The sequence below is a fragment of the Eptatretus burgeri genome, chromosome 3 (assembly GCF_056783735.1).
Source record: "Eptatretus burgeri isolate ZD-2024b chromosome 3, Ebu_testis_v1, whole genome shotgun sequence".
Lineage (NCBI taxonomy): Eukaryota > Metazoa > Chordata > Myxini > Myxiniformes > Myxinidae > Eptatretus > Eptatretus burgeri.
This window is the reverse complement of record NC_140963.1, coordinates 26,967,219-26,994,606: the sequence shown is the minus strand read 5'-3', so window position 1 is coordinate 26,994,606 and position 27,388 is coordinate 26,967,219. Positions and strand designations below refer to the sequence as shown.

General features: G+C 43.7%; 1 protein-coding gene across 3 annotated transcripts in view; it reads right to left on the bottom strand.

The window, feature by feature from the left end:
* LOC147029591 (inactive dipeptidyl peptidase 10-like) overlaps positions 1–27,388 on the bottom strand; it is a 594,191-nt gene that overhangs the window by 292,903 nt on the left and 273,900 nt on the right. For all 3 annotated transcript variants that reach the window (XM_085872742.1, XM_085872743.1, XM_085872744.1), the window contains exon 4: positions 18,262–18,359. In XM_085872742.1, the coding sequence (XP_085728868.1) occupies positions 18,262–18,359 (98 nt within the window). The remainder of the gene's footprint in view (positions 1–18,261; positions 18,360–27,388) is intronic.

The following is a 27,388-nucleotide window of genomic DNA, read 5'->3' as shown; positions in this document are numbered from 1 at the left end:
GACAATCCAGTCATGACCCTCTCGGACTAACGCCGGGAACCAGTCACGGGTGGACCTTTCGGTCTCACCTGGATCGAGCCAATCGGCCCCCGCGTGGGATAGGGTTGCTCGCCAAATTCGACCTACCTAAGTACCCACACGGAGGGTAGACCGGGCGATCGCACCTCGCCGCAGGTCGACTTCGGACACGGGCAACTTAAGCGACCCGTTCCGTACTATCGGGATAACCGAGCGGTGTTATCGTCGGCCTCGACGGTTCGATTAATTATCGGGCGTATTCAGCCCACTACCAACCCTTTACGTGAAGCAAGATGAGGATTCAATGAAGGAAATGACGAAGCGAAGCGGGAAACAGTTCAACACAAAGCACATTTATTCGCGCTGAACGGAAAGCACACATATTCAATTCCACCAAAACCACATAGAAAAGGAAAAGAAACACAATGCAATTTTACACAAAAAGCAAATGCGACAATGCAGATCTAATACCGATTACGCGAGCACACGGCAACACTTATACAATTTTACTTCACAGACGGCGCCGACAACACATACCCAAAACCAAGAAAAAGAACACCCTCAAAGATGAGGCGGGCCTGAGGCCGAGACCGGGTCGGGCCTACCCGTCTGGTGATGAGACCCGGAGCGGCGATGGTGCCTCAACTCCGCGGGCCTCGCGGGCAGTGTCTGGTAGGGGGTGGGAAAGGGGCCCCCTTGGTCGCACTATCTCAGCGCGGGGGGAAACAGGAGGGGGTTGCTGATGCTCGGGGTATAGAGGATTTCTACTCTGCCTCGAGTCCCGCGACGAGCGTCTCCACCTCGGCCAGGTGGCGCCGTCGGCCTCCCTGGTGTGCAGCTCCCTGCACGACGCGAGCACCCCCTCGTCTGCCCTCGCCGCCTCTCCACAGCTCCGTCCCCTTTGCTCCGACTCCAACGCACACGACGACGACCAACTCCTTCTTGCTTCTTCTTCCCAACTCCACCGACTGCGAAGTCTTAACTCTCTATTTACTTGACTGACGAACGCGGTCGCTTATATAAGCCCCTTGGCTTCGCTCTCTCATCTTTGACCCCCTGCCTTCGACCTTTCACCTCGCTCCCCATTGGCCCGAGAAAAAGTGGGCGTGAATGCTTTTTGATCCATAAATTTGCATATAGCTGTCGCCCTCCAACGCCCTGGAGGCGGGGCCAAATCGCCCCTCGCTCACCGATTGGACGGAACAAAAGTGGGCGTGTGTCGTTTTTGAAGTGGAAAATCCGTGGTTTTGTACACGCTGTTCGGCGCGCGCCCTGCACGAGTCCAACACCGGTACCCACAGGCGGCGCAAGAACGGTGGCGATGCGACGGTTGCGAGGTGTGACGTGAAGCGGCGCCGCGGTGGGTGGTTGATGTTGTGGTTGGTGGTGGTAACAATGGCGGTTGGTCCAAAATAAAGATAGTAAAAGAAAAACGGCTATCCTGAAGAGTCGCAGCACGCATGAATAACATGTATTCCCACTAGACAACGGGTTTGGGCCTAACTACACATATACTTACCGAGATATCTCACCTAAGGGACCTGAATGGTGGTTTGCGAATTTGGTAACCACAACACTACCCCCTCCCCTTTTTACAGACTCGTCCCGAGTCGTCAAATTTTCGTGTGCCATCATGTGTAGTTTTCCCCTAGTACATTTTACCTACGGATCCCTGAGTGCGACATTCATGGTATTCGTGTCCCCAAAATAAATAACCTGAGGGCTGCGTAACTACCGAAACAAACTCACTCACACGGACGACTTAAATAAAATTGCCGGCGCTAAGACAAACATGCCGGGGGCGCACTCATATTTACAGTACATCTTAACCTTAACTTACAAATTTTACACGAAACCATGGCCCAGGATCATTGAACTCTGCAAAAGAAAAGCAGTTAGCAGGGAGCCAGGCTGCCCACATGCAGTCTCTGGCTCAAAACAATGCAGGTGACAGGGAACGTGGCTGGCTGCTCACATGCAGTCCAAGGTCTTCCCTTTTTGAACTGAACGCAGTGAACCACAACGGTGCATGGGCTGCACAAACGCAGTCTCCGTGCAAGCTCAAGTGGCACACGCAATGAGCACAACGAATGGATGGATGAACACAAACACGGTGCACGGGCCGCCACTGCAAGCCCGTGTTGTAGCTGCCAACAGGGCAGTTCTCGCAGCTTGCAAACTGTTGCCTTGATCCTGGCGCACATGGCAATGAACAGGGTGGGGGGGGGCAAAGCAAAAATTGAACGGGGCTGGTGAACATGGGCAGTGGGCATGGCATGGCAAAGGCAGCAGGCAAACACAGCCCGCAGAAGAAGGCCGCTGCAGGCAAACACAGCTAGCAGATGAAGTGGCCGGCACAGGCCTTGAAGCAAAACACGGCCAGCCGATGAAGTTGGCCAGCCTTTGCCGTTCAGTGGAGGTTGGTGGAGGGAGTGCGGTGGTGCTGGCCACTTGGAAGGCGGGCTCGGACCTACCTCCCTGTCTCCCTCCCAACCTATCGCCTTTGCCTGTCACTGTACATACCCACTCCCTTAATTTGTGAAAAACCAATTTAGCCCCAACTTATTTTTTTATTTTTTTATTTTTACTTCCCCACTATAAATCGTCCCCGAACCCCCTTTATCGTCCTTGTTCGGCTAACCTATCCTGTCACCTTGCCTACTCCCAACCCCTACGTTCCCTTCCCGGAGGGGAATAAGGGAGAGCTAACGTCCTGTGTCGAGGCCCAACGAAGCCTCAGAATGGCCTCCCCAGAGTTCGGCGATCTATAACCAAAGTGGGTCCAGCGGCCCACAACGAGAGCGAGGGGATGGATGGTGCGGAAGGGTACATCTCCTAATCTATCCTAACCATTTAACTGTTAAACTACCCCGGGGCTTTCAACAAGCACCTCTCGCTTAAACTATTGGTTCTATAAACCCAGATTCCCGTCGCCTGTGTTGGTGTCCTCACAATTTCGGGCCTCGCCCCCCAATTTTCTCTCCGTGCCCTCACACGGTCTCCTGGCTGGGACACGTGGCTCCCTTTGGCAGGCACGACCCTCTGCCGATTCTCCCGCTATGGCACCCACGGGCACTACACTGCCTCCGAGCCTACCAGCTCCCTAACACCGGGGAGTGCCCCCCATGGCACCTCCCCTGAAACGCACACGTGGCAGGCTGGCTTCCCGGGCCCCTTTCCGAGGGTCACCCATGCCCACAACACTGCCCACGCGGCTAATGGCGCCCCAGGCCCCCGCACCAAGCAGGCGCACCCGTGCCCACTACTCTATCCCGGCCCCACATGGGCCCATGGCCTACCGCGGCCGACTAGCCTGGTGCCCGGGGTACCCACTCAGCGATACTCACCTTTCGCAACCACGCTCCCAAGCCCGTCAACAGGGCTCCTGCACCCCTCCAAATGGGTCTCGAGCCTACTTTCCCACCAACAACAAAACGACCTCCATATTTCAATTTGACTTACCCAGCTAACTCACTCTACACTGACCCCGGGGTCCCTTGGGCGGGAGTCACTCCTCCCCCCAATCACTCATCGCACCATGCATTCCCCATTCGCTCCACTCACACAGACCCGCTGGCCTCACTCACTCACCAAGTACTCACCTCACAACCCACAACTCTTCAACACACACACCGCTGAACTCTGCCATCCTTCTAACTACCTCCCCTAACTAACTCGTGCTCCCACGTCGTCCCTTAAACTATAGCACGTTCCATTTAACCTACGTAGCTAAGCTACGTCCCCTGTACACATTCACAAGTCTGTCCATGTCCTCAAATAATCCCATTAATTATTTTATTTCCCCACCTAAAGCTCACTAAATCCCTCTAACTAATCCATTCCACGGACTCCATGAGGACTTACCCCTGCCCCATGAAGTCGGTCTAACTAAGCTAACCCTTCCCCCTAACTAGTTTCCATCCTGTGCCCAGGTCAAGGGGGTCTTCCACCCCTTGCCCAGGAATCCTGTGCACCCGAAAGTGAGGCTTGCTCTTTTTTTTTTCTTTTTTTTTTTTTCTACACGTGCAGCACCAGCGCGGAAACTCGCGCACTTTGCACCTGCCCGTGACGTCATGCAGCTGCACGTGTTCCTCGTCCCTCCTTGGACGGCACCATCCGGCAGAGATACCCCTCCTGCCGGATTCCAACCCCACGTGCAGCCATGGCGTCACCGTGCGCATAAAAAAAAAAACAAGCCCCACGTCTCGAGGGGTTCCCCACGCGAACACATGTGCTTTGCCCGTTGGAGCTTTACACACACGATCGCGTGGAGAACCCGTCCGGTCCAAATCCATAATCCTGCCTAAACTTTGTCCGTCCGCGGGATCGGCAAATCCACCGCTGGCGTTTCCGGACCGGGACTTCACTCTCGCAAGCGAGCACGTGGTGGTCTCGTGCGTTGCACAGCACGAACCTCGTGCTCACTGCTGGGTGAACCCGGCACGGTCCCCGAAACAACTACAGCCGCTACTCGGCTTTCCCTCCTTCCATGTCGCCGTCGTCGCCATTCGACCCACGCACACCTGCGTGTTACGACGCACACACTCCACTCCATCACATTCACACCGGGAGACGCGGCTGCGTGCTCCCGCATGCCAACCGACATCTCCCTCACATACCGCTCTCTCACACACACGGTCTCCCTTGCATACGGCCGTTCACTCACGCGTGCCTCACTACTCACACAAACCATACTACTCACACACGCGGGGGCACTCAACCGCTGTGCCTCATCCACACACCGTGCCTCACTCATACACGCGGGGGCACTCAACCGCGGTGACTCATCCACACACGCGGGGGCACTCAACCGCGGTGTCTCATCCATACTCCGTGCCTCACTCACACACGCGGGGGCACTCACCCGCGCTGCCTCATCCACACTGGCCGTTTCATCCACACACACTGCCTCACTCACACACGGTTCCTCACCCACACACGCGGGGGCACTCAACCGCTGTGCCTCATCCACACACGGCGTGCTGGGAAGCACGTACTCCGGCACCATCGCCACCACACCACTCACACACGGGGTCGCTTCCACACACGGTGCCGCACTCACACCTTGCACCACACACACAGGGACAACCACACTGGGGATTCGTGTCCCCACAGGGGTCTCCGGGGCCTCTATACCCCCCAAGCTCTCCGTGCACCTGTCCACAGCACTCCTCCCCTCGACCTCGCAAAGCACGACCGAACTCACCTGGTCGTGACTCGCCTCAAGGGGGCATACTCCCTCCCCTCGTTCCTGGAGGAGGCCATCCAGCTGCTCGCACTGGGTCTCCACCCAGTCCACCCGCTCACCCCCATTATCCTCCACTACCTGTGTGTGTGTGTGCGTCACTAACCTTGTCCAATTCACCCCCCATCTCCCGCGTCCCCATACATTTATAAGTTTCCGTCGTCGTCACCTCGTGTCTCGTCTCACACGTTTTGGTCTCCCCATTTAATTTTTCCCTTTTGGTCACCGTCGATTCCTCTGTCACGACCATCGCCCAACACGCCCCCTGAATTATTTTTTCACCCGCCTCCACCGCGGGCCTGTCAGCCGTTGCACCCCCTTCCAGCTCGTTCGCTTCTACACGTGGAGTCGCCATTTTGATGTCCCTGGTCACGGCCTTCATGCCCGCCTGCAGGCTTCGGCCCATGTTCTGCGTCTCACCCCGCAGCTTTTTCGTTTCTTCCTTCATTTGCTGTGTACTCGCATCGATCTTTTCGTTCATGCTTTTCATTTTGTTTATAATTTCATTTGCGTTTGCATCCATTTTCGCTGTCATTTCCGCCAGCATGGTGCATAGCTGGGCTATGTCGGATGCACTCAGCTGAGCCGTTTCGGCAAGGGTTTGGGAAGGGTTTTGGTGGAGAGGGGGGGGAGGTGTCATACACCGCGGCCGCTGCCGCACCCATTTCGGGCTCTGGGTTCAGTTGGACGAGTCCGTGTTCCTGCACAATCAACATTTCCTGCACGGGGATTCCATCCTGAGCCATGGATTCTACACATTCTACATCCATTTCTAATACCCCCGGCTCCCGCTCGCCTTGAGACGCCATCTTGCTTCTCTTAAAGGGTTAATTTGAATCGCTCGTAATTTGGAGGGAATCGGGGGTCGCTTCTCTCACCCCTGGACCGATTCCCGTGAATTTAATTGGAGACAGGAGAGCCCGTTTTCCTGTTCTCCGATACCAGTGCCGCGAGGAGGGCGATGGATTTGTATCCCACTCCTGACACCAGTGTTACTGATTCGCGCCCGCCAGCGTGCTGACGGCCACGTAACTCGAATCGCGGCACGTCGCCCACCGGACGGACAATCCAGTCGTGACCCTCTCGGACTAACGCCGGGAACCAGTCACGGGTGGACCTTTCGGTCTCACCGCGATCGAGCCAATCAGCCCCCGCGTGGGATAGGGTTGCTCGCCAAATTCGACCTACCTAAGTACCCACACGGAGGGTAGACCGGGCGATCACACCTCGCCGCAGGTCGACTTCGGACACGGGCCACTTAAGCGACCCGTTCCGTACTATCGGGATAACCGAGCGGTGTTATCGTCGGCCTCGACGGTTCGATTAATTATCGGGCGTATTCAGCCCACTACCAACCCTTTACGTGAAGCAAGATGAGGATTAAATGAAGGAAATGACGAAGCGAAGCGGGAAACAGTTCAACACAAAGCACATTTATTCGCGCTGAACGGAAAGCACACATATCCAATTCCACCAAAAGCACATAGAAAAGGAAAAGAAACACAATGCAATTTTACACAAAAAGCAAATGCGACAATGCAGATCTAATACCGATTACGCGAGCACACGGCAACACTTATACAATTTTACTTCACAGACGGCGCCGACAACACATACCCAAAACCAAGAAAAAGAACACCCTCAAAGATGAGGCGGGCCTGAGGCCGAGACCGGGTCGGGCCTACCCGTCTGGTGATGAGACGCAGAGCGGCGATGGTGCCTCAACTCCGCGGGCCTCGCGGGCAGTGTCTGGTAGGGGGTGGGAAAGGGGCCCCCTTGGTTGCACTATCTCAGCGCGGGGGGAAACAGGAGGGGGTTGCTGATGCTCGGGGTATAGAGGATTTCTACTCTGCCTCGAGTTCCGCGACGAGCGTCTCCACCTCGGCCAGGTGGCGCCGTCGGCCTCCCTGGTGTGCAGCTCCCTGCACGACGCGAGCACCCCCTCGTCTGCCCTCGCCGCCTCTCCACAGCTCCGTCCCCTTTGCTCCGACTCCAACGCACACGACGACGACCAACTCCTTCTTGCTTCTTCTTCCCAACTCCACCGACTGCGAAGTCTTAACTCTCTATTTACTTGACTGACGAACGCGGTCGCTTATATAAGCCCCGTGGCTTCGCTCTCTCATCTTTGACCCCCTGCCTTCGACCTTTCACCTCGCTCCCCATTGGCCCGAGAAAAAGTGGGCGTGAATGCTTTTTGATCCATAAATTTGCATATAGCTATCGCCCTCCAACGCCCTGGAGGCGGGGCCAAATCGCCCCTCGCTCACCGATTGGACGGAACAAAAGTGGGCGTGTGTCGTTTTTGATCCGTTTTTGAAGTGGAAAATCCGTGGTTTTGTACACGCTGTTCGGCGCGCGCCCTGCACGAGTCCAACACCGGTACCCACAGGTTGCGCAAGAACGGTGGCGATGCGACGGTTGCGAGGTGTGACGTGAAGCGGCGCCGCGGTGGGTGGTTGATGTTGTGGTTGGTGGTGGTAACAATGGCGGTTGGTCCAAAATAAAGATAGTAAAAGAAAAACGGCTATCCTGAAGAGTCGCAGCACGCATGAATAACATGTATTCCCACTAGACAACGGGTTTGGGCCTAACTACACATATACTTACCGAGATATCTCACCTAAGGGACCTGAATGGTGGTTTGCGAATTTGGTAACCACAACACTATATATATATATAGATATATATATATATATATATATATATATATATATATATATATATATATATATATATATATATATATATATATATATATATATATATATATATATATATATATATATATATATATATATATATATATATATATATAGGTTTGTGTTGTCGATCAGAACATTCATACAGACATTTCAGTAAAGGTTATAAAATACATTGTGGTAACAAGACATATGGACCAATCTGTATTTGGTTCACCCATGACCTTCCAATATCCCCATCCTCCCCACTGATTTTCTCATATTTTAGATTTTCTGGATCCCTCTCTGATTTTGACTAAATGAAGCACAGCCAAAGTCATTTCATTTTCATGATACTTTAATTTTACTTCTAAATGTAGCTGTATGCATCCTGAATAGACTTTCCACTACTTATATCAGTGAAGGACTTAATAAAACTATTATTTCTGATGTAGCAGATATCTTGGCCATTCACATGTCGTCCCTTCAAAATGGCATCGATTTCAAGGAGTTCCATTACATTTTTCGAGAAGATAAAGAAGAACAATTATCCAAATCTCTATCAGGATGGGGATATCGAAAGAGAAATATAAAAGGAAAAAGGGTGAGAACTGAGATAAAAAGTTCATTTTATTCACTGATTAAGTTCCATTTGAATAAAAAGGCATCTTCGATGAAAGTCGGAAAGATAATCAGAATGCTTTATTTATTAGGCCTTAAAATGTTCTGAATATAACTGGAGGCAACTGTCATTCTTGTGTGGTAACAATGAAGGGTAAGGTTACTGAGAATAAGGATGACAACTCGGTGGGATGTTGGCAGGATAGGACGAACAAATGACCTCATCGAGTGGGTAAGTTTAGATTGAAGGTTCACAAAGCTCAATCCATTTTTTCAACCTCTGCTGGACTACTTCATGAGTATATTTTATTATTCTTTTTATAGAGTTCAACGGAAATATTTTATTCCAGAAATCTTTTTACAAAGCTGCCATAACACAAAATTGGTGCATCGAGGGGCCTAAAAAATTGCATGTGCCTGAAGGTGTGTGTGTGGTGATGCCTTCGTTGTGAAAACATGAGACTGGCATTGCGGTAGCTGTGGGTTAAAAATACATGCAGACAATGGGAAACATATTGGATTCTGAGTTTCTAGCAACCAAGCTAATCTCAGGCGAATTATGATTTTTTTTTAAATACTTGGTCAAGGCTCGTGGAAGAACTTGGAGTGAAATACGGAATTGAACAAAATTTAATTGGGGGCACACTAACAGCAGAGTTGAAGTGAAAGCGAGATCAAGGGGAGGGGGAGAAGGACACATGGTGGAAAACAAGCTGAAACACAGCAATAAGAGAAAGGGGAAAGCAGGGATGAACCAGGAAATGGAACAAACCAACCTGCAAAAGGGGAGTGCTTGGGAATGTTACGAATATATTTTCAGGAAAAACTGGCTGGCTCAATAATAACCTGCAAGGAGTTGGTAATTTGCCCATCCTGCTTCATCTGGACCAGACAGGACAAGCAAATGATCAACTATTAATCAACCTTGGAGCAATTTGAGATGCATAGCAAAATGCTACCTTGGAAAAGGTAGCACCCTCTGAATAAAAGAGTGGAATTGGGGATTGGAAAGCACAGGTAAACTAAAAAATATAGTGCTTGAGAAAAGTAAAAGAAATAGCAAGGATATGATTTAAAAAGAAAGGTATGGGAAATGTGGAAGAGAAGACAGAAAACGGTAAGTAGTTGAGAGAAGATAAAAGAAATGGTGTGAGGTTGCTGGGGTATAGGAGAATATGGATGTGCAGAACATATGGGCAGGGACAGAGACAATTTTTTTTTAACATTCTTCTGTACATAATATCTATTTGGAATCTTAAACACCTTGTATCATTACAGCCAACATCTTGTTTTAAGGAAGGTACTTGCCAAAACTGTCATCAGGCCTGGGTGCACAGTTGTCAGCAGCAGTAGAATTGCTGCCTCGGATAATGGATATTCTACATGACGATAGCCCATTCTTGCTTCTCCAATAATCAGGGTTTGCTTAGTCTGGAGTATCGAGTTAATTTACATTCCTGCCTTTTGCCTCACTAAAGCATTATATTTTTCACCTGCAATGGCTCACGAAGCACAATTTATTTTCTGCCATGCAAAGCTGTTTCCAGCTCCCTGCACAACATCAAATGAAGGAGCTTTCACAAAACCCTTTTCTTATCCTCTTCAAATTCGCTGTTATGCATGTATGAAATCACGAAACATTTGTCTGGTGTACCTTTGTAGTTCTTGATCGAAACAAAAATACAAATTCCAATACTGTCGGACCATGTTATTCAAGGGGATGCATTCCTGAAAAATGCCACAAATGTCGAGGCATTGTTTTGTTTTTTTGACATGGGCTTGGCTCGTGGAAGAGCGATGATAGAACAAATCAGGACACAACATAACAAAGGGAACAGCAGGGGAAAGAGGAAAAACCAACAGAAGGTAGGAGATGAGAAAGTAGATGGAGATGGACAAACAAGGGGTGTAGGTAGACTAACTATGAGGGGAAAGGGAGAACACAAAGTGTGGACAATATGGATACCGAAGCAACACTGTTCAACCAGTTTGTGGTTTTGTTGAGGTCTAAGGAGAGGGAAGAGACTACTGCCTGTCTGACTCTGGAAAACCCTCTTTATCTCTTTGCTGATGACTCCACTCTCTGCCGTGACATCTCTCATCCTTCTGACAATGAGATCGCTGATGAAGATTAGGAATAATATGTGGCTGCAAACACTGCCTCGGGGTACACTAGTCTTGACAGGTAGAGGAGATGAAAGGGTTCCGTCAAGAGCCACATGCTATCTATGAGAGAGGAGGAAGTCAGTAATCCATGAGTTGAGTTGGCCTTGGATTCCATAGGCACACAGTTTGGATTGCAAGGCAGGATTCCAGACTGCATCAAAAGCTTGAGATATGTCCAGAGAGATGGCCCTGATCTCATGTCTGATGTTGAGGACCTCCATCATTGTTTGGAGAATAGAAGCAGCAGGTCCAAGGTAGAGTGACCAGGCATGAATCTGTATTGATGATATGAGATGATGCTGTTTGAGATAAAGAATGATTTTATGACAACTGTAATGATGGATTCCATGACCTTGCTGATGATTGGAAGTACAGTGTGCCAATTGGGCTGTAGTTCAGGGGATCCGTTTTTACACCTTTTTGGGGTAATGCTGTGATGTTGGCCGATTTCCAATTTCCAAGGTGGATATAGGAGATCAGTCCTGAAGTGTATTAAAAACAAAATAATAATAATCTACACCAATAAATGTCAGTGTGTGTGTGTGTGTGTGTGTGTGTGTGTGTGTGTGTGTGTGTGTGTGTGTGTGTGTGTGTGTGTGTGTGTGTGTGTGTGTGTGTGTGTGTGTGTGTGTGTGTGTGTGTGTGGTTTACATCACAACTAAGGACAGTCTGTCTTGTTTCCTCACAGTGTGTTGTTTGGTGTGTGTGTGTCTCCTCCATAACTCCATAACCATGAAGGCAAGCAGCCTGAAACTTTGCAAGCATACAAAGGGAACTCCAAGGAAGTGCATGAGTGAAAATTGGGTGTTTGGGTTAATTAAAACACCCCTTTTGAAGATAATTAATGGCCTTATTTAATTATGTCCTTCATCAGGTGCATCACTGCTCTCTTCTGCGATCTTAACGCGTATCCTGGGTAACCTCGCTGGGGTCTGAAGCCACCATTTTTTTGGCCTTCTCAACCATACCTTAACTTGGAACAGGCCACAACGATTTCTCAACAATAAAGTTTATTTTTCACTTTCCTCACTCATATTATAAAATGCCTGTTCATCATAGCTACGAATCGCTGGGTACATTGCAATGCTTATAAATGCCCGGAGACGTCACCGTTAGTTGTTTTATTTCATTTCTGCACATGTGAACACCACGAGTATCTCTAAAACGAAGAAGAATTACAGAATTTGAACCCAAGAATCGAACTTACAAGCAATTCTGACTCCTAGAAAAGTGTTCATTTGTCCAATTCGGACATATTTGACATTTTGGTGTTTTCGGGAGGTGTATGTTTAATATGACAGTTCGGTGATTGCTAATCGTGTGCCAAGGGAGCCGTTTCTTATCAACCGTTTCATTGGAGTGCTTGCTTGAGTGCTTAAACCACTTGGCGAGTGCTCTGCAAGCTGCTTGGTTGTTCGTTTTGGTAAAAGGACCCATGCTTTCAATCTAACATCGATTAGACGTACGTTTCCACCTGTGTTGGGCCCAGCAGTGCTGTGTGGTTGGTGCCTTGGTCGGTGTCTCATCCGCTGAAAATATACAATTATATTTTTACAGGATATCGTTTTATTTTAACTTTGTGCGTGATCTATATTTGTAATCCATCTCTCACTTCGACAATGATAGATATATAAAAACAATAAGTTCCATCCGACCAGGTGTGTGTGTGTGTCGACCATGATCCGGTGTGTGTGTGTGTGTGTGTGTGTGTGTGTGTGTGTGTGTGTGTGTGTGTGTGTGTGTGTGTGTGTGTATGTGTGTGTGTGTCGACCATCCGACCATGATCTGGCTGTGAAGGCATGGAATATAGATCGACATTTTGTGTTCTCTACTTTAATATATTTTTCAATTGAATTTTGCTAATTTCCCACTTGAATTGCTCTTTCAAAGAACTCTGTTTAAAGGTACTGCAAATCTGTGTGTTTGTTGTTTATGTACTTTATGCATGTGTACATTTGCGCGTGTGTATGTAAATAAACTGTATTACCATTACGGAACTTGGTGTGTGTGTGTGTGTACTTGTGTACGTGTGTGCGTGCGTACATTCATAAGGGGTTTCAGAATGTGGAATGGAGTCCTCCCAGGGAAGGCTCAAAGTATCCACCTTCATTTCGGTTAGGTGTCACAATTCATGGATCAAGCTGTGAAGTTTTCTGTTCTCAAAGTTTTGTGCCGAGGGCTCTCTTCAGGATCGTTACTGAACCCAGGAAGGTTTCCAAAGGTAGTTCGTTTGTATTAATATTCCCAGGGATGGTTTTTAATATCTCTGTGAGGCTCTTCCTTATTATTCCAGTAGCTCCAACTATCACTGGTACAACTTTGGCATTCTTCAGCTTCCTGGATCTTTTCAGTTCATGCTTGAGGTCTTAGTATTTGATCATTTTCTTGATTTCTGCATCGTTCGTCCAAAATCATCCGTATTAAACACCTCAATTAGCAATACCTTCTTCTCTTTTTTTGTACCTCAGTGTATCTGGTCGCAATGCTTTGTTGTCAAGGTTCATTTCCGATGGGATCATTAGGTCATACGTGAGTGGTACTTCAATGTTTTCAGTGACTACTTTTGGTTTATGTTTCCACAAATTTTCTGGAACTGGAACATCAAAGTTTTTGCACATGTGCCAGCAGATTACTTCACAAACTCTGTTTTGTTGTTGTATGTGCAGCTCTTTTTAGATGTTTTTTTTTTTGTGTGTGTGTTCATTCATTAAGCATCACATGTCATTCTCTTTGCTCATGTCACTTCCAACCCTCATGTTTCTTTCTTTTTTTTAATCCGCCCATGCACCCCTCTCTCTCAATCTGTTCCCTCCTCACTCATCCCTCTCCTCTCCCTCACCCTGTACCCTCCTCACCCCCCCCTCCTAATAAAATGCAGCACTTATATCTCTATATCTATCTATCTATCTCTCTCTCTCTCTCTCTCTCTCTCGCTCTCTCTCGCTCTCTCTCGCTCTCTCTCGCTCTCTCTCGCTCTCTCTCGCTCTCTCTCGCTCTCTCTCGCTCTCTCTCGCTCTCTCTCGCTCTCTCTCGCTCTCTCTCTCTCGCTCTCTCTCGCTCTCTCTCGCTCTCTCTCGCTCTCTCTCTCTCTCTCTCTCTCTCTCTCTCTCTCTCGCTCTCTCGCTCTCTCTCGCTCTCTCGCTCTCTCTCTCGCTCTCGCTCTCTCTCTCGCTCTCGCTCTCTCTCTCTCTCTCGCTCTCTCTCTCACTCTCACTCTCACTCTCACACACACACACACACACACACACACACACACACACACACACACACACACACACACACACACACACACACACACACACACACCGCACCCCTCCCATCCACAGTTGATCACAACGTTTGATGAGGTGTTGCTCTACCCACGTCCCCACCCCATTCTCGCTCTCCTCTCCCCCTTCATAGCCCACCATTCTTCATCCTCTCTGCCACCCCACCCCCATCTCTCCCTCTCCCCCCCCTTTATTGTCCCAGGCAGCGAAGCGAGGGGTTGTATTTGCTCGTAATAACAATAAAACAAACTGCGAATACGTGAAGTGGGAATGTAGACGCAGGTCACACTTTATGACCCAATAATATGCAGGGTCCGTAGGTAGCGAATCCGAATCTGGATACGATAATATTTTCAGTGATTTTTCACCATGGAGAGAAAGGGCCAAAAACGACATATAGCATGATATCTCAAAAGGTTGTGCACGGATTTGGACGAAACTTGGTGGAGAACTTGGTTATGTGAGAAAGAAGAATGAATTCGATTTTGGTGAAGATCAGAATCCGGATCCGGATCCGAGAACTTTCAAGTGATTCTTTACCATTGAGTGATTGTGCAAAAAAAGATATATAGCACAATATTTGAAAATGTTGTGGATGGATTTGGACGAATCTTGGTGCACGAGTTGGTTAGGTGGCAAGAACAAGTTGATAAAATTGTAGTTGAGCTGTATCTGGATTCGGGCCTTATCAGTGGGATACAAAAAGTAAACTAGTCAGCCTGGTGGAGATATGCGCTCCACCGAGTGCCCTTATGGTTATCTCCACCACCGGAGGTGAAGGAGGTTATGTTTTTACCCCTTTGTGGATGTTTGACGGTTTGTCTTTGTGCAGGATATCTCTAAAAGTTGTGGACAGTTTCGGTGTGTGACAAGGCCGAACTGATTTGATTTTGTTGAAGATCCATATCCAGATCCGACAACTAGAATTTTTAAAGTGATTCTTTACCATTGAGAGATAGGGCCAAAAAGGATCTATATCATGATATCTCAAAACATTGTCGACGGATTTGGATGATACTTGGTGGACAGGTTGGGTGTGTGACCATGACAAATTCATTCGATTTTGGTAAACATCTGGATCGAGATCCGACTACTATAATTTTTGAAGTGATTCTTCACCATTGAGAGACAGAGCTCAAAAACGATATAGAGCATGATATTTCAAAAATGTATTGGGCCAGATATGTTATCGTGGATCAGGCATTACAGGGCAGAGATATGCGCTCTACCGGATCGCCCTTCGAGTTTTAATAATGAAACCACCACCAACTAAAACAGCTTCCCCAGCAAAGCACGGCTCAGGAACCGAGACTTAGCTGGCACCTGTGATAGTTTCTGGTGCTTTTATTTTTGAATATGGATCTTTCCAACCACAAGCAGTTTTTTTATATCCTCGCCTGAGGAGAGGGTATTGCATTTGGGTCCATTCGTTTGTTACTTGCAAAATCGAAGATTTTTCAAGGATATTGGTCAGTTGATTTTGTTATTCTCTCTGTCTGTTTGTCTTTCAGTTGCTGACAGGTCAGAATTCTAAAACGATCGTCAGGAAATTTTTCCAAGTTGTAGAGGTAGTATTTCCTGAGAAGCCGATTGATTTTGAGGTCAAAGGTCTTCTTGAGGTCAAATTTCTAAAATTGTCATTTTTCATCTGATTGACTTAAAAGTTGCACAGGATTTTCATATCAGTTTACTGAATTCACCCACCAATTATTTTTGAAGTCAACCTCTGCCAAAAGGTCAACATAAGCCAAAGGTGTACAACTTAGATGGGATTTCTAAAATCCTCAATTTTCATCTAATTGACTTTAAATTTGGAGACGATTTCGTTTACAGGTCACTGAATTCAACCACCAATTATTTTTAAGGTCAACAGCAAACGGTCAGCATAGGCCAAATTTCTAAAATTGTAAATGTTCATCCAATTGACTTGGGATTTGAAGAGGAATTGCATATTTGGTAATTGAATTCGACCACCAAATATTTTTGAGGTCAAATTTGTTTTTTGGATTTTGGCAAGTATCATGCAATGCATGAGATCTTTCTTGTTACTTGCAAAATCAAAGATTTTTCAAGTCTATTGGTCAGTTGATTTTTTTATTGTCTGTCTGTCTGTCTGTCTGTCTGTCTGTCTGTCTGTCTGTCTGTCTGTCTGTCTGTCTGTCTGTCTGTCTGTCTGTCTGTCGCCTACAGGTCACAATACTAAACTGATCGCCATGAAACTTTACGAAGTTGTAGAGGTATTCTCAACTGAGAAGCCTATTGATTTTGAGGTCAAATTTCTGAAATCGTCATTTTTCATCTGATTGACTTGAAATTTGAATATGATTTGCAAATGTTGTCACTGACTTAGGAAACCAACTATTTTGAGGTCAAAGGCCAACTCAAGGTCAAACTTCCAAAATCATCAATTTCAACCAGAAAAAATAATCAATTTTCATCCGATTGACCTGAACTTTGATTAAGATTGCCAATTTTAATTATTAATGAAATGGTCAATTTCATGTATCCATGGCAACCTTTGGAGAGGGGGATGGATTTTGCAAGTATCGTGCTCTGCAGTCTTTTTATTGTTTGTTTGTTCGCACAGAACATTAGTGTTTTTCTCCACAACCGCTTGTCAGATTGAGATGAAATTTTCAACTTAGGAGCGACTACTCATGTAGAATGTTTTATTGATAATTTTGACGTCCTAACTCACGTGGTGTGGCAGCCATGTTGGAAAAATGGAAAGACTTTGGACCTCTATATCTCTGAAACCGCAAGGAAAAAATTAAAACCTGGTACATGGCAAGTACTCCATATGCAGTATAAGTGATTTTTTTGGACATTGTAGGTGCCTTCTTTATGACGTCATAATTGCACATGTGGAACACTACATCTGATCAGTATGAAATTTTTTGAGGGTCATCTTGGGATAAAATGGTCCACAGGAAAAAAAATGATTACATCATCGGTCACATGATTCGGCAGCCACATTGTTTTTGTTTAAAAAAAAACATTCAAAAATCTTCTCTGAAGTGGCTGAACAGATCAAGGCGAAACTTTACAAGTATGACCGGCTATTAACGGCAACAAAAGGTTCACACATATGATGTCATAAGTCACATCGTTTGGCAGCCATATTGGATTTACCATAAAACCTATAAAAAATTATTCTTCTCCAGAACACTTGGACAGATTGAGGGGAAACTTCACACAAATGTTCCCAAAGCTTTGGGGATACCAAGGTATTTGCGAATATTTGATGTCACATGGTCTGCCAGTCATATTGGAGTGAGCAAAAATCTTTTAAAAATTCCTTCTCTTGAACCGCTTACTGTCCTCTTTCGACGTCAAGCTTCAAAATTATGATCAAGTTGTGAAGGGGAATATATGTTTTAAGTTTCAACCTGATCCGATGCATGGTCTGGCAGCCAGAATTATTTAATTTCTTGATCTGGGTTCTTTTTTTTTTTCTTTTTTTTTCTTTCTTTCTTTTTGAATAAAGCTCACTTGGTGAGTTTCAGGGTGGAGGAGTTGCAGTTGAAATGCAAATCCTACCCAGATTCCTCCTTATGACTTCATCTTTCATTTTTGCTCTTTTTTGGTTCCTTCTGATGACTCCAATGCAGGACTGCACCTTTTTGGTCTTCCATTTAATTTGAATTGAATATATTTTACTCCCATTCTGAATTAAATTGAATAATAATAATAAATGTCATGGGTCAGGGTCAGGTGTCCGATCAAATTGAGGTTGCATCAAAGCAGGACATCTTGGGACCCTGTCATCACTGCCAGCAGTTATAAAGTGGTAGTTCTAGTTATGTCTATTATTAATTATGCAACCCACCAGTACACAAACATCACACAAACACCACACAAAATAAGTCCTGGCGAGGGTCTGCAATCTCCGATTGCTCTTTTTTTGTTTTGCAATACTTAATTGTTTCATTCTTCCATTGTTATATTCTCCATTCAATCTTCAATCTAACGCTCATATTGGAGATTTGCACACACATCATAAGCAGAACAAGAACATATGGAGATTGGGAAAATAAACACAGCATCTGAAATCTGAACTTTAACTCACAGCAAAAGGTAAGGGATGAGAACATCAAGTGGACTGGCCTATTTATTTATCAGTTCCATAAGCAAACAGGCCCAAGCAAATGTTTAATTCATGGATTATTTTCTAATCAACAAAATGCTTTGCAACAAAAATCTCTACACGAGGCATCAAGTTAAAATGCATTTTTTCTGACCACACGTATATGGGGTTCACCTTGAGGTAGCTGTTCGCCAGCAAAATGGCAGTCTCATTGCTTTGTACGTCCAGGTGCATCAAATGCCCTTCCCTTGTACGGAATGCCAACTCCCGCTCTGCAAAAACAGAAATGATCTGACACTTGACACACAGCAAAAGGGATGATGAGAACGAGTCATGGCATTTATCAAGAGCAATGGTCGTGTCGATGGATGCAGTGATGGATGGTATGAACTATTGCTGCCGAAACATTGCTTATAGAAGACTACATGAGGAGTTTCCAAGAGCTTTCTCTTTGCTCTCGCAAGATGATGGTACACAAAGAGGTGATTGTGGAATTTAATGCATTGAACATTGTTGAACACCATTTGAACGCTTGTACAATCATGTGCTGAAATGAAGTTTGAACGTCTATGGTTGTTCTTTTTTATGTGACATTTAAAGTGGCTTCCTAAAGAACAAGTAAATTGAACAAAAAGGAATCTGTGTAGCTGCTTATTTTGGAATCATATTGACTTCTTCTTTGAGTTGTCTCCAGCCACCAGTCTAAGCTTCAATCCCATGCTGCTTGTATTCCAGAAACTGCACCAAATGGTTGGTTTCTTGGCAGAGAAGATAAAGAAAATAAACAACAGTTTATTTTGGGTATTCAACAACCGTCCACCTCCAACCACTTTCTTTCTTGATGCAGTTTAAAATTAGATTGCATAACCCTGAAGGAAATGATGCCAAAAAGCGGTTCAACGGTATCTTGTTGGACTTGCTTGGGACACTGCCATCACAAAAGAAAAGCAAGTGATATGAGTATCTGGGTACTATTTTGGTTCACGCAAACAATTGAGGTAGACCAGCCCACCTGTGTACTCGCTTTTTTTTCTTAATGTTTGGCTGACAATCTGGACTGCACATTGACCTTTTTTTGCATACTTTGTCAAGGCTCATATGAGAGCTAACACACAATGCACAGCAAGGGGGTGTGAGACAAGAGGGAAGGACAAAACAATGGGGAACAGAGATATTCAGAGATCTGTGGAAGGGAGAAGGATGGGGTGGGGTACACAGGGTATACAATATGGAGATTACAGGGACTTTCAGGAAGGAAAGCAGGGAATTTGAAGGAGGTGGGTTTGGGGTGGATTAACGACGGTAGAAAAGGCCGACGTTTTGGATGGGGGAAGAAGAGGTGGTGGTGAACAGCTGTTTTGAAGGCCTGGAGGGAAGAATGGGATTGAAGAGTGTGTGGGAGTTTATGTCAAAGGCGGGAAAACAGAGGAATGAAAGGGTGAAGTTGAGCATTGATTCGTGACTCGCACCCAGACCTCGTGCTGAGTCTGAGTTTTGTACAAGAGTATCGTCAAACAGAAGCCTATGTCAGGCAGCTCAGAAATAGCCTTGTCAAGGCCCAGTGAAACTGCTGGGGAGAAGGCTGAGCATGCAAGTGACACTGAGAAGTGGTATGACGTCAAAGCTTGAGCAGCACCGCTGTGGCCTGAGGACAGTGTCGTGTTGGCCAATGAATTGTTTGGTGGAAAAATATAAATTGCCAATCAAAGAGAGGTGAGTTGATGATAAATGTTGCTTCTGGGATGCCCATTCAAATGAATGGGAAAAAAGGGAAAAACTATCTGACCCAAGCTATAACAGCTCAAAATGGGAGACTCGCTTACTCCCCACCAATCCCTTTCCCTCCCAAACAAGCAAATGAAAAATTGAGACTTACTGATTAAAGCACTTCTTCTCCCCCCCCCCCCCCCGCCAACATAATCACAGTAATTTCATATTTTCATTACACTCAAAGAGCGAACCAACAAATACTTGTCCATGTTCTACTTTAGGGAATAACTGAATTTTATTATAACATTCATTTCCATTGAGTATATTCCCCTGGAGTAGAACATGGAACTTGGCTCTTGGTTTAAGTATCTTTGTTGAGCAGAGATAAAATGATAAACTTCTCTTAATGCTCTTGTCTGACCACCTCCTGAGCCACATATCATTTTGAGATTGCAGTAAATTGTTTTTCCATTGTTCAATTGATAACCAAAGTTTTCAGACCATTCAAGGATATTTATTATTTTTCTTTACATCTTCCAACTTATTTGTCGTTAAATTTATCCGCTTATTTGTTTTATCCATTTTTACCCCAGTTATTTCTTCAATAAGAATTATTTGATATTTCTCACATTCATTATATTTCCCATTTAAATACAAAGGCCGATTACATCTCCAATCTTTGGTTTGGTTATTGCTTGGTTTTATCATTTATAAATCAGTAATAGACACGGTAGCCCGTTCAAATCTTCAACCCAATATCTAAACACTTAAATATCTTTACACTTATAATTAAAACCACAAAGGAGACTATTAATTCCATTCTCTAAAATATGTGTTTTATCATCAAAAGCTCCTAATGCTTTATTATTTACCTCTTCTGTATATAATTGATGTTTATAACTTCTTATTGTATTAATTTATCCATAAAATCCCTTCTTTAAGGGAAAACAGTTGTAATAATGTTTAAAGTTTATCGTTTCCTTGATAATATTTTCCTTTATTCCCTTGAGCTTCTTATCACACCCTTCAATATTGTTGTTATCAATATACTTACAAGCATAAGACTTTGATCTCAATCCTATAAATTTACTCATGACCTTCCAACCCAATTCATCTTTAAACTTACCAATAACCTTTTTATTCTTTGATGAAAACAACACATCACCTGACTTATAATTGCATGTATCACATATATATATATATATATATATATATATATATATATATATATATATATATATATATATATATATATATATATATATATATATATATTATCAATCATATACATCACTTGTCTTAATTTTGGTCCAGGAAAAAATATTTTCACGAAAAAAAAATAAGTGACCACTATATTCGGTCTGTATGTCTGTATGCATGTCCTGAGCATAGCTCCGTGGGTTTTGATCCGATCCTGATAAAATTTTGGTGGGAGGTTTATATCATGATCTGGTTGTGTTTTCCTGAAAATGGGTGTGGTGCGCCCATTATGGGCGGAGCCACGCCCAAAAAACGTGTTTTTAGGGGGTAGCCGATTTCAATTTGCATCTTCTCCTTGGGGGTTTGTCGAATCTGACAGGGGTTTCGGTATTTGGTTAGCCCAATGGCACCTGCATAGCCCCACGGAGCTCGATTTTTCATTTTCATCCCAAGGTCAAGGTCACAAGGTCACAAAATTAGAAAATTGCGAATTTTGACAAAAAAAAATTTCTTCTCCGAGGGGTCTGTCAAATCTGGCAGGCATTTTGGTATTTGGTTAGCCCAATGGTACCTGCATAGCCCCACAGAGCTCGATTTTTAATTTTCATCCCAAGGTCAAGGCCACAAGGTCACGAACTTAGAAAATTGCGAATTGTGTTTTTAGGGGGTAGCCGATTTCAATTTGCATCTTCTCCGAGGGGGTTTGTCGAATCTAGCAGGGGTTTCGGTATTTGGTTAGCCCAATGGCACCTGCATAGCCCCACGGAGCTCGATTTTTCATTTTCGTCCCAAGATCAAGGTCACAAGGTCACGAACTTAGAAAATTTCGAATTTTGACATAAAAATCATACGACCGCCCAAACTTTGAGAGCTGGGATGACAATATTTTTTCTGCATAATCTTGAGTTCATTCCCCACCTAAAGTCTTTAAACCACTTTGCTCCATCTCGAACACCTTGCCCGTGGCGACCCCTTCAAGTTTGTTTTTACGCTGATTTCATCAAAGTATGGATAATCCAAGGAGTGTGAAATGCCATATAGCCGATATGACGTTATATTGTTCCTGGAATGTTCCAGAGGAAGTTTTGCACCAACGGTCATAATCCTTGACCTTTGACCTTTAAAGTTCACAAAGGTCAAATTTTCAAAGTTGTGGGAATCAAACTGGGTTTTTGACCTTCTTCGACAAACTAACTCCATCAAGCAATAGCACGTATCCTGTTTCCTTATTTTAATGTCCACAACATTGTTTTGTGACCTTTAAAGGTTATGTAAAGGTCAAATTTTTTAAGTTGTTGAACGAAACCGGGTTTTTGACATTTTGCAGCTAATAACCTGTCACTCGTACCACATCATGTTGATCATTTTTATAACTTGGTCAAACATTATCACATTGTCTCATCCTTGACTTCTGATACAATCTACATCATCAAATACTGCTCGTGAAACATCGTCGTCTTCAGACTTGTCTAATATAAAACTATCTGTATCCATAAAACAATGATACATTATCCTTATACTGTGGTTTTAAATTATTATAGTAATATTCATACATTAACGACTTTGCAAGTCAAGAATTGATGTTCATATATAAATAGGTTTGTCCATTTCAATACTCTTTTTTTTCAAATGAATAGCGCAAAAGTTTTCTGAAAACACCTCCACTTGCTTAAAACTTGGTCTATGATTTAACTTTGAAGATCCTGTTTCCAAGATGTAGCAAGTCTTATGTTTTGCCTATTCCCAACATTTTCCATCGTCTTTCCAAATGCAGCATTATTCATGAATTTATAAAAGTCCTTCTCAAAATCTGCTTTTGCTTCTGTTCTCCTTTTTGTATTAAAGTCAATATACTTCTTTAACCAATGACTTGGTTTAAATTTCCAAATCCTATGAATTTTCCTCACTCTCATCCCAGCAGAAAAATGTTGTCTCAAGTTCCTTTGATGCAAAACATAACTTTCTTTATCATTTAATGTTGTAAGTAGTTTTTCTGTATTTACCTTCTTTATTAAATCACTGTTGGTAATCACTCAACCATTCTTTTCTTGGACTTTCTTTATCAGGGGCATAAGGTAGGTCTTTATGTTTGTTATGAAGTTCTTCTGGGTATTTTAAATTAACCTCAAAATAATATCCAACTTCAGCTTCATCCAATTATTTTTGAGAAGAGAAAACAATGTCTTGTAAAACTTTTTCAGAATGTTTTTCTTTAACCCATTTAAGTTTGCCATAAGGTAAAGATTGAGACATCACCCACCCATACAAATTGTTTGGATCATAATACATCAGGGAAGAGATGTCCTCTGTTATTATAATCAGGAAGATATTTGTTATTAGCTTTTGCATATCTCTTGGAACATACTCGAGATATTCCTCCTCTTTTTGCCTCCTCCATCATTAAAAGCATATCGATATCAATGATTAATTCCAAATCCTGTTTTGTTATTTTTAACATGGCACTCCAAGCCAAACCCGGGGCTGTGTAATCGTGAGCGGGGTCGAATCCATCAGAAGTTTTATTATGACAGACTGTTCTAAAAGTCTCAAACACATCAGTCGATAATATCAGTTTTAAAATAGAAATCATGATATTCTCCAAGATTCTTTATCTTAAACTTCTCCCAAACTGTTTTCGCTTGTGTATAATCTCGATCGGAAATATGAGTTTTATTCAACTTGCGAAAGAAACTTTCCCTTGAAGGAAGTTGTTTCTTTAAACTTCTCAAATGAATCCACATATTCATACGGATATATTCCCTTTTGTGATAAGAGATCAATCTCTTCTTGATTTGAGAAATGCAATTTAAGATTCGCTAAGTTTTTAATATTTGATGCTTCGTTAGATAATGGACTTGCCACAAACTTGAAAGTGTCAAGAAATCTGATATGGGTGATGGGGGATGTATGAATTGTTTTTGTGAATGAGATGTATTTTTGATCTGTGTTTGGAATGACATAAATATCTCCAGATGTCTTTGAAAGTTCATTGATAAATAGATGTGTGTCATGGTGAGCATTGTTGTGAAAAAAGACAGGAATAAAGTTTGGGGGCTTGTAATTAAGATTACAATGGGAAAGAGCTGGACCTCTATATTTACCATTAAGATGACAATGATCCCTAACTTTGACCTCTCCCTCAATTTTCTCCTCACAAATATGACAGATACTGTTCTTCCAAAATTCCCTTTTCTCTCCCTTTGTTAATGGCATTGGTTCATAGGTTTTAACCATTATTTCTCTTCGTCTCAGTCTTTTTACAATCGTCTGATAAACTCCTCTGAAGCATCTTCTCCTCGATGAAGTTCTAACTTGTATTTATCACCAACAGATGATTTGAAATCATAACAGAAACCACGAGTATGTTTTTGATATTTATTTGTTCATGATTTATTTGAATTTGGAGAAACAGTATCTATCTTTTCAAGGATACCTTCAAAATCAGCACAAATCACAAATGGATGTTTGTTAGATTTGTTGTAATCTTTGAATGATAACTTCTTTCCTACTTTTGGTATATTAATTACGGTTGATTTATGATTACGACATTATTTTGAATGTTGATTTAATCGTACTTTAGTTTGAAAGAAGTTGAGACATCTCTTTCAGGGATACGTTATATGTGTTCTGTTGAATACTTGTGAGGTGATTAGTCTTGATAAATTTTGATACGAGCAGAATGTGATTTTTTCCCCAAAGTATAACACAGAAGGTCAATGTGTGTTTCATCATTTTAATAGTTATTTGAAATTTTTAATGTTCAAACTTTGTTTGTATCCATTAATCCATATACATTAACAGATAGATTAATCAATTTCTCAAATTTCAGAATATCTTTCAAATGGCATTGGAAACTTTAAATCTTTATAGGCCATGGGCCAGATATGGTCCACGTGCACCCCCCCTCCCCCACAACCCTTCGACCCCATATTTTTTCTGAAGCCTGAGGGTCCGCTGAGCATGAATTCAACTGGTAACAGTGAATAAACTGGGACTCACTATCCATTTTCCAACCATATCTGACGGTACCATCAAAATGTCAACTTTTCCTCACTTTCGCATGAAAAAATCCCCTGACTGATAAGATCTCTGCAGGTGCCCAATAAGCATTAATATTAACAAATTATATATCAAATGAAAGATTATCACATGCAGATTTTCAAAATAGTCATCTGTCAAATTTAATAGCATTATGTTTGTCCTAAGAAGTGATGAAGAGGAGTACCTCGCCTTTCCTTTTGACAACTCAGATATCTGAAATAATAACGTATATTCATGCTCATTTTACCTGACACAAGCAAATAAATATTTCTATGATACACAAATTTTACTACCTTTCTATTGATACCAAAATTGTCCCACACCAACTTAAGATGTACCAGGTAATACGTCTCAAACATAAGTACATCACTGTTGCAACACCCAACATGTAGTCACCAGTAAGACGTAAGACTGAGAAAATATGCCTTACTTCACATAAAGAATATATATTATAAGTTTATTTAAGAAAAACAATTGAAACTTATTATGTTATGTACACAAAATGTCATTGTGCAAGGTTTACGCATAATATTCATTATCACTATCGTCATCACTCTCCAATGCCTGCTCTACATCATCAAATGCATCCATATCTGAATCCTCATCAGAGTCAGTGTCGTGAGGTGTGACTTCAGCAATGTCAGCCAGTTGCCATGGGAGGACATCTCCTTCATACCATAGAGGATCAAGGTTACCATCCTTTTCCTCCCAACCATGTCCCTGACTGGCCTTCAAATCTGTGGTTGTGGAATATGCGTGGTCTTCCAAATCAGTACTTGGTGGTTTACTCTCTGAATGTGCTGGGTAAGAGCTCGCTTACAAGGTGGTAAGTTAACCATATCCACATTCCCTGAAGGCACAAGACGACTTTGCCTGGCACAGAGCTCATATATACAAATGAGTCACAGATCATCAAGTTTTGACACCTTTGACGCTCGACCGTACATGGCACACGTCAAGGTGTCCAACTCATCAATGAGCTCATCAGGAATATCCCAAGCATCGCCCAGTTTCTCCAGAGTAGAGATATATTTTGGAAAGCGCAGAAGAGTTTTCACAGGTTTAAGTTTGCCAATTCCTCGGAAGGCACTTGTGGTGTCAGCCATGGAGTGCCATGAGAGCTGTGCACTTTTCCTGGCCAAAATCTGCAGCTAGTTCACTGACATTTACCATCCTCTGCTTGTTGCCTTTGCCTGTGTCAAACAGGACAGTTGTACAATGAACAGAGGCAGCAAAGTGTAATTGGATGAAAAATACATCTGAGTCTGGACTTTTCACTCGGACAAATTGATAGTTTCTGAGTCTAGCATTCTGAACATACAGTATCATACGAGAGTCAGTTTCTTCCTGGGTTGATTTCAGCAGTGGTAGCTCCTCTCTAATTGTTGTTTGGCCATCAGCAGATGTGAGCAAATATGCGATGCCCTCACATACAAAGATCACTCGCCTTCCATGCAACCTTGATGCAGAGTTATCACCACTCCAGAACCTAAGCTGAAGTTTGATGAGCTGTATCTTGTTCTCATCATTTGACAGGAACAATTTCCAATCAGGTGGTCTCTTCGTGGTTTCACCTGGAATTAAAAGCTTTTCTCCACAGCCCCGACATCGCCTCTCCATCGACTTCACTGAATCAGGCAAATATTGATCAGTGCGAAATACCACATCTCCTGTTTTTCCAATGATGTCAAACACTTTGTAAGAGATCTGACTAAAATTACTTGGTATTTCTTTCAGGTAATAGAAGCAAGTATTGCCATCATACAGAGTCAATGTTTCATTGGTTGGTGGTACATCAGCATCATTACAATTCTTGATCAGTTTTTGAAATGCCTTTGCTTTGTCAGTCTTAGCAAGATATCCATCAGCTGTAGCGATGCTGTATGGTACGGGAGTTAATGGATATGTCAACAGTTCTTTCATATCGACTTGCAAGCCCTGTTTTTGTGACTTTACAAAGAGTTGAAAGGCTGCATTACCCTGTTGCTTGTACTGTATGACCTTATTCTTGGTTGTCTTTATCCTCGATACCTTTTTCATGTCACTCAGAGTTTTGAGGTTCAGTCTCTTCACACGCTCAAAGAAATCTTTACTATTCTTCAGTCGAGCTTCAATAAATTCATCCCATGCTTTTTCACCAACAGCTTCAGCCTTTACAACATCGTCTGAAACAGCATCAGCTGCAGCACTTCCTGTTGAGAGTATCAACAATTGATCATTTGTTTCTATATTGAAAGGATTAAGAAAACTTCCGATGGCATCTTTGGCCCTTTTCACCAACTTCTCTCCTTTTGTGACCTCTGTCGGACGTGTATCACGATGCTTTGTTCCCTCTCCACTGTCCAACATG